The sequence below is a fragment of the Oreochromis niloticus genome, linkage group LG1 (genome assembly GCF_001858045.2).
Source record: "Oreochromis niloticus isolate F11D_XX linkage group LG1, O_niloticus_UMD_NMBU, whole genome shotgun sequence".
Lineage (NCBI taxonomy): Eukaryota > Metazoa > Chordata > Actinopteri > Cichliformes > Cichlidae > Oreochromis > Oreochromis niloticus.
This window is the reverse complement of record NC_031965.2, coordinates 39,110,724-39,118,795: the sequence shown is the minus strand read 5'-3', so window position 1 is coordinate 39,118,795 and position 8,072 is coordinate 39,110,724. Positions and strand designations below refer to the sequence as shown.

At 47.6% G+C, this 8,072-nt stretch overlaps 1 protein-coding gene across 3 annotated transcripts; it reads right to left on the bottom strand.

The window, feature by feature from the left end:
* Positions 1–16: 16 nt before the first annotated feature.
* Positions 17–8,040, bottom strand: LOC100695351 (histone-binding protein RBBP7). 3 transcript variants are annotated; one of them, XM_003437602.5, is made up of 12 exons: positions 7,836–8,040; positions 5,905–6,049; positions 5,675–5,820; positions 5,227–5,400; positions 5,026–5,141; positions 4,266–4,426; positions 4,057–4,183; positions 3,884–3,961; positions 3,718–3,794; positions 3,555–3,612; positions 3,190–3,300; positions 17–644 (listed from the first exon to the last, which is right to left on the bottom strand). In XM_003437602.5, exons 1-12 carry the CDS (start codon positions 7,849–7,851, stop codon positions 573–575), a joined length of 1,281 nt encoding a protein of 426 aa, XP_003437650.1. In that variant the 5' UTR covers positions 7,852–8,040; the 3' UTR covers positions 17–572. The 3 variants fall into 3 exon arrangements, with proteins under 3 accessions (XP_003437650.1, XP_005447891.1, XP_005447892.1); XM_005447834.4 differs by having other exon boundaries at positions 5,227–5,403; positions 7,836–8,028; XM_005447835.4 differs by lacking the exon at positions 7,836–8,040 and adding an exon at positions 7,438–7,608 and having other exon boundaries at positions 5,227–5,403.
* Positions 8,041–8,072: the final 32 nt, after the last annotated feature.

Below are 8,072 nucleotides of genomic sequence, written 5' to 3'. Positions count from 1 at the left end.
GAATTGCTGAGACGCATTTTTGGAAAAGTTACAAAAGCTTTTATTGCGATCAGAGGTGCAGGAACCAAAAACTAAAGTTTCACATCATGTAACAGAACAAACAAACGTCTGTTTCCCTCGGGTGTAGGAATTTAGCCGAATGCAGAGGTGAGGAAGTACCGAAGGAGCGGGAGGCGAACGCAGCGGGAATGTTTGTTTGGAGGACGCGTCGTCAACTCGGGAACATCTAACAGGAGCTGCAGGTGGAGGAACAGAGCGAGCTATGCTGTAACGCCGCGTTTCCTTCCGTCAGCCCTTTTAAAATGAATTCACAGCGACAGCGTGCACAAAGAGCCAATCCATCGGAGCTCCGCCCACCCGAGCGGTACTTCAGTTCTAATCTTTTCCAGGTGCGTCAGTGCTTTTGGGTACCGGGCAGTGGTGAAGCAAAGCAAGACGGCGCCGGAGTGTGAGACACCTCCAACGCTCCGTGCTGTTCGTTTCGCACTGAGATGAATCAGAGGGAGGGAGAGGACGGGTGGGGGTCAGAGGTGGTGGTGGTGGTGGTGGGGGGGGGTGGAGCCTGTGCGGGGTTACGATCCCTGAGCCTCCAGCTCTGATGCAGGTGTGTTGTCGGGCTCCTCGTCATTGTAGATGTTCTCCGCCTGCAAGAAACACGAAAGAACCATTAGAAGCAGCGGCTGCAGTTCTTACCTCAACACGGGCGGCGTGAGAGATCGGCACGGATCTGATGAACGTCAGACGAAAACGAGAGCAGGTCATCTCCGCCCCCAATGTTAAAAACATCCTACTCTGACATTGTTGAACCACGACTGAAAAACAGTAAAAAAAAACTACTGAAACTGGCCTGGACACAATGATGGACCTCCTCCTACCTTCATAATTCATATTTACATGCATATTAACATTTTGAGGCTCTCGCTGCAATGCAGCGGTTTCTCCAACTGTCCACAGCTGTTCTGTTCCATGTGCAAACTGCCCGAGCACTCTCGGGTTTGAAGGGTTGTTTCTCCAGGCTGGATGTTTCAGCTGTTTCCACAGGTAAAGGTGGGACCGTTTGCACCAAGCAGGACAGATGAGCTCGTCAAAGAGTGGTGCGCTCTGCCGAACGCATCATTCGCTCAGAGCTCCCTGACCTGCAGTCTATAGACTTAGCATATGCTACTTCCGGTGGGGAAACTCCTGTAAGGCGCTTCGTTTCCAGTGTGATATTCGCTCCTTGTTTACGGTCGGGTTTTCCAAAACAAGTCAACCAAATGGATAAATCAAGCGGCGATTTACATTTCTCAAGATGTCTTGGGCATTTACCGAATATATCTGTAGATGATGTTCATCGCCTTGTCGATATTTTTCCCCCCGCGCCTCAAAGCAAAAGAGAGAAAGGATTCAAATTCTATATTTCTCAGTATTTGTATACAGCCGTCCCTCGTTTATCGCAGGGGTTATGTTCTAAAAGTAGCTGGCGATAGGTGAAATCCGCGAAGTAGCCAACTTTATTTTTTACAATGATTATAGATGTTTTAAGGCTGTAAAACTGTGGCTTTTTTTCACGGTTTGTTGACATGCTGTGTAGGTGTGTACTTGACTAGTTGATATCGACATAACGGGGGAAACATGGCTGGCTTTCACTGTTATTCACCTGTAGTTTGAATACTGAACATTTGCCTGTTTAAATCATAAGAACTGTCACTATACAGAGATGTGCTGCCGAATGTGAACGATTTGTCTTCTGATTTTGTAATGCAGTTCTGCTTGTGTTGAATGATGTTAACAACCAATCGATCTACACGCTTCAAAAGTCAAACTTGATCATTTGATTTTTTTATGACACAGCAATGGTGAGTGTTCCCACCTTCTGCTCTTTGTAACTTAACGCGATCTTTCCGTTTTCGTGTTTTGGACATGATTTTGGAGTCCATCTTCACAGTAGCGATTGACCGCAAAATAAAGCTACCGGAAATGTAAAACTCTACATCCGGTCTTAAAACAGGAAGTTTGCATTTTCTCATGCACAGGGTCTATTTACACCAAGTGGTGCAGCACCAAAGCCCAGGAAGATGCTGAAAGACCCCTCCCACCCTGATAATGGACTCGTCTCACTGTTGAGGTCAGAGAAGTGCTTCCGCTCCATTAAGGCCAACACAGAAAGAAAGAGGAGGAGCTTCTTCCCCCAGGCTACTCGGGCAATGAACCAGGTGTAGGACTGGACTCTGCATCTCTCATATCACTGTACATGCACTTATTAACAAAATCATGTACCTCAGAAACGGTTTTTGACTGTTCACTGTCAATCAGCTGATTTGCACGTTTTTAATTTGGATTTTTAACTTTAATTTTATACTTGATTTGTAATTTTAGTTTTATTCGTGTATCTGGTCTGTTGTACTGTGTATGTGACAAATAAAATCTGAATTAGGATCAGGGCTCGTACGGCCACCTCAGAGCGGTCCACTGCTGTGTTGTTAGCCATTCCTGTTGGAGGACCCATGAGCTGCGACTGAGGCAAAGCTTTGTGACGCTGCACAGCTCAGCCCAGAATGCACAGTAGCTACAGCTTTGACCACGGAGCTGATGAGACGTTTGAGGCCTTGAACGCTACAACCGAGACGGCTCCAGTAGGACAACATTCCCAGTGTCTCTGTTAGTGTTCAGCACGGATCCTGCATCACGCTCAGCCTCCCTCCAAAACCTCGGAAACCATCACTGCACCTCGAGTACGTTTAAATAAATAAATCTTTGTTTGGAGGATCAGACGGTCGATGTTCTGATGTTCTTGAAATCAAAACAATTACAACCGTTGGCGTGCTCGTGACACCGTTTCCTGCTTCTGAAACATATCCAAACGAGCTTCCAGATGTTTCAGTCTTTGGCGCGAGTGAAATGATATTCTGTTTTCCTGAAGTCGGCTTTCACAAGTGGAAATGACATTTCCATGACAGAACTCCGAGACATCTGAGTTTCACTTAAAGACGTGATGCTGACATCATCACCTACCAGGAGCTCCGGCGGGCCATCTTCAGTGTCCTCTGCAGACTGTTCCTCCCCAATTTTGCGAAAGAACTCCGAGCTGCTGCTTTCACCGTGTGGCCGACTAAGCAGGAAAAACCTGATGCACCACCCACCACTTCATCTGATCTGTTACTGTCACATACTGTGTGTGTGTGTGTGTGTGTGTGCGCGCGCGCTCACCATCTGCCACACTTGCATGATGTTGTCCTCGGACACTGAGCAGATGATCCACGGCTCGTTGGGGTTCCAGGAGAAGTCTGAGATCTTTGCCGTGTGGCCGCCGTGGATGAACTGATGGAGATCAGCAATGACAGGTTAGAGAGGCGGGGCTTTGGTCTGACAGGAAAATGATGCACCTGCTGAGCACACCTGAAACACCCGAACACTCTCTGCTTATGTCACAGTATCTGAGTAAGAGCACTTGTGTCATCGAAAGGTCATAATGAACTAAAACATGCTTGGTTTTTAGGTCAGCCATGATCATGTGATCAGAATAAAGACATTTGAGTGTCACTTAAAGACGTGATGCTGACATCATCACCTACCAGGAGCTCCGGCGGGCCGTCTTCAGCGTCCTCTGCAGACTGTTCCTCCCCAATTTTGCTAAAACAAGACAAGTCGATATCAGTATTTTTAATAAAACTACATTAGTGTCATTGTCTCAAGCCCCGCCCTAATCTGAAGCTCCGCCTGACAGCGAGGCATTACCTGAGATCCCAGACATTGAGACGCCGGTCGGTGCCGCTGGACGCCAGGATCGTCTCGTTGTGAGGAGACCATTGTACCTAATAAAAAGGACAGGAAGGCCTTGCCATCATTTTTCCGATCACGTGTGAGTCGCAGACGAAGCCTCACAAACACTTTCAGGTCTTACCTGGAAAATTTCATCTTTGTGTGACTCAAAGGAGTGAAGCTTCAGTTTGAGGTTCCTCAGATCCCATAATGCAACAGTCTGACAGGAAGAAAAGCACACACACCTTAACATATATGAGTAATAGAAAGAACTCTATTCGTACGATGACAGGAGCAGGTGGGTGTGTCCTCTACCTTATCGGCAGAGCCGGTGGCCAGGATGAACTCGCTGTAGGGATTGAAGCTCAGACAGTTGACCTCAGCAGTGTGAGCGTCCACTGAGTGACTCGCTTTGGATGTGTTGTTAGAGCGTGTGTCCCATCTGAGGATGGATGGAGGCGGGTCAGAACCAGCAGGTTTGATCGCACAGTTACAAACAACCACCACCTTCAACGATCACTTACATCATCAGCTTCTGGTCGTCGGCGACGGAGCCGAAAAGTGACTCGTGGAGGAGATGCCAGGAGACGTCCTCCACGACCGCCGTGTGGCCCGTGAAGATGGTCTTTGCGTCCAAGATCTTCCCTTCTTTTGGACCGCCCCCGATGTCCCACAGGCAGATGGTCTGAGAGGAAGAGGAGGGGGGGCGTGGGGAAGTTTTATGAGCAAACAAACATGAAATATTTATTCTGTAACTGCGTTCGTCTTCAGGAGACAAAAGCAAAGACAATCAAGTTCTTATTCCTCTGAATGACTACATGTAGAGTTTAGTGTCAGCTGTGACCATCAGGGGAAAAATCCACTCGTTAACGGGATGAGCAGCAATAACGAAACGACTTCTGTACGTCACCGTGTGACCGGGACGAAATGTTTGGATCACTGGAAGAAGCACCTGCTACTTTTGCTCTGGAACTTTTTTCCTTGGAAAATTGATAAAAAACAGAAATATTTTTGATCATCTTATCAACTTTTTAACATTAAAAGGGCCTTTATTCTTAAAGTTCCACAAGTCTTGACAGCATCCAATAAGAAACTGGAAGCTTTTATTTTGAAAAGCTGGACTTTTAAGAAACATTTTTAAAGGCATTTTAGTTTGAAATCTGACATTGAGCATCCTGGTAATGTCCTGCCGCCGGCCTGTGTGACCTCCAAACCCTTAAACTTGACTCTCACAGGGACCCTTCTTCAGTTCGTGTACTGAAGCTAAATGATGATGTCACGTACGTGGTCGTCGGAGGCGCTGAGCAGGTTGCCGCTTAGGTTTGGATTCCAGGAAAGGCCATATCCTTCTTTCTGGTGACCTTTCAGTCTTAGGTCGGGATTACACTCCCCGCTGGGATCTGAAACGCACACATACATGCCTCGTCATGGTGCGTGAGGGCGTTTGATTTTAGCATGTAGCAAGCAGCCGGGCGGCGACCTCACCTGGCTTAGACGGGTGTTTAGTGTAGTCGAAGACCAGCACGTCGGAGGTGGGAGTCTTGGTGGCAATGATGCAGGGGTTCTGGGGCATGTAGCGCGCTCGGTTCACTTCGCCTTCGTGGTTGATCTTTATCTCGATCTCGATCTTCCCGCTAACGGAACCGAAGCCGCCGAACTCTGAAAGATCAACAACGCTCAGATGGAGAGGAACAGGCGACGGTGGCCAGCCGCCATGTCCTGACTTACTGTACCTGAAAGCTGCTCAGGGGCACACTAACACACTAATGCTACCTGTGGGAGTGGCGCGCCTTCAGCACACCTGAACACAGCATCAACGTACCTGCTGGGAGACACAACAACACAGTCTGAGCGCACAGATCAGCTAAAACCCTCCCCCTCCCTTTCAAACAGGAAGTAACTGTAACCAGCACATAAACACGCCCTCGCTTACCTCCTTTCTCACTGTCGTAGTGCGACGCGTCAAACTGGGCATCGTCGTTTGGAACCTGGACGCTCGCGATAACGAGGTGGTTCTGCTCGTCTGATGTGTGCGTCCCTAAAACCAGCCTGTGGACGGCGTAGTCCTTCCCCTCCGGCCTGTGGAGAGCGCAGAGTTGAACCATCACCATAACCAGCCAATAAAGCAGCAGCTTTGCACACACCTGAGCAGCCTTCTTTTACCTGCTGACATCTGGGAGCCACTGCACTGTCAGGCTGGGCCACTCCAGCGCGTGCGTCATCACCAGGTCGTACAGGAAGGGCGTGTTCTTCTTCCAGATCTTGTACTCCTCGTTGATGACCCGCTCCTCCACCGCATCGTCGTACACTTCAGAGAGACCAAAAGGTGAGACACAGGTACACACGTCTCATCCTGACTGTACGTGAGCTGCAGACATCTGCTCCTGTACTGCAAGTCTTTGACCATATTTTTACAACTGCTTTAAAAAGACATTAATAAGAGAAACTCTTTAAAAAGAAATAACTGTATGTATAGAAAAGATGAGAATGTTTTGGTCCAATCAGATTGTCCGACACATCAAACACCGTATGTTTACACAAATCAGCTGTTCAGAATTTCTGTTAAATCTCACATTAATATTATCATCACTCCCACTGCGCTTTATGTACAGCAAGATTTTTCTTATATGTATTTTACTGTATGCAATAACCATCTGTACATTGTGTAGTATTGGTCTTATTTATTTTTCTAACACTTCTTTAATTCACCTTTTCTTCGTGTCCCTTTTGCTGATGTGAAAAGTGAATTTCCCCAGTGTGGGATGAAATAAAGTCTGTGTCTATGTCATGCTGCTGATGTTATGGAGTTTTCCCCCTTTTCTGCGGGAAAATGCTGCATCGCTCCCGAGTGTTACTGCCCAGTGATGGATCAGCCTGCTGTGAGGAGGAGAGACCTGTGAAGGTTTCTACCGTCACCTGTGACCACGAGCTGCAGGCAGCGACTGAAACAACACCAACGAGGACGCAAACAACAGAAATGAGCTTCCTCTGAACGGCGTCCCAGCTTTAGAGATGTGGTGAGGAGTTTCGTGTTCTGGGAGAAGAGCCGGCAGGATCGGGACACACTCTGAGGAACTGATGCTTTCAGTGACCGCTGTCGGCTCAAAGTAATGAGGCTTTACACCAGCTGACCGAAACTCTGCTGCCCGACTCGTCATTGGGACCAGGAGGAGAGGGTATGAAGCTCCGACCTGCATGGCTAACACCTTTGGAGGCTTTGATACGTGAAATCTTTGAGCTTGAACATCTTTGGGCTTCAGTCAGCCTGTGTTACTGTTTACTTTTACTGTATTTTAAATTTTGATTTATTAAGCAGTTTTCATTTTTTACCTCAGTTATTTTATTATTATTTACTCATTACAGTAGTCAAATTACTGTATATTTTACTCTTATTTTTATACTATATTACTAGATTTTTATTATGCATCTGCCTCGTTTATTAACACATTAGTTTTTAGTGAATTAGTTTCTAAATGTAGTCTTAATCTGCTCAGACTATTTAAATCTTGAAAGTGTTGCTTTTATGTTCTTTATAAGTTATTATAAATCGCTTATTCCTGCATAATTACTTTACTCTGATTTATTGTCGGCTCTGACCGGAGTGAAAGGTGCTGACAATAAAATCTGATTGATTGATGATCTGATTAATAATCACGTGATGCAGCCTTCACAGCACTTTCATGTATGAAACGTTACCAGGGAACCAGAGTGGACCTGGACTGGAGCAGTTTGGGGTTCAGCCAAAGTGCCTTGCTCAAGGAGTCCTGACCAGCCTCACGTGCAGCAAACAGACTCCAGTTGTGTGCGGGCTGACTAACAGAAGAGCTGCTGTTCGTGGTGAGGCAACAGCTCATTAACGTCAAACCGGGTCAGTTTGGAGCTCTGACGTCATACCGAACTCGAAGATTGGGCGTTCAAACGCGCTTGTGTTTAAAAACGGAGGTTTTAAACCCGGGAAAGCTCGCGCTGACAGCTCTGATATTAGCATGTGATGCTAACATGAGACCCTGACAGAGTCTGCGCGCACAAAGCGGCGCGCTCGGAAAACAGGCCAAAGCAGTTTTTCGGCGCCGAGCAGCGGCCGTTAAACGTACCCTCTTTATCGGCCATGGTCCAAACTCTGCCCGCGACTCGCAGCCGGACGGCAGAGGATCCAGGAAGGCGGGAGTTCTGCTAAAACTGCTGCTCGGGGGAGCCGCTGCTAAACCCAGGGTCCTTCCCTCTCAGCGCCGGATTACGGAGGAGCGCTGCGCATGCGTGAGCGCGCGCATAGTACAGGGGATCAGCGCTGCGCACAGACTGCGCAGACAGGGCATGCGCATCGAAAACAA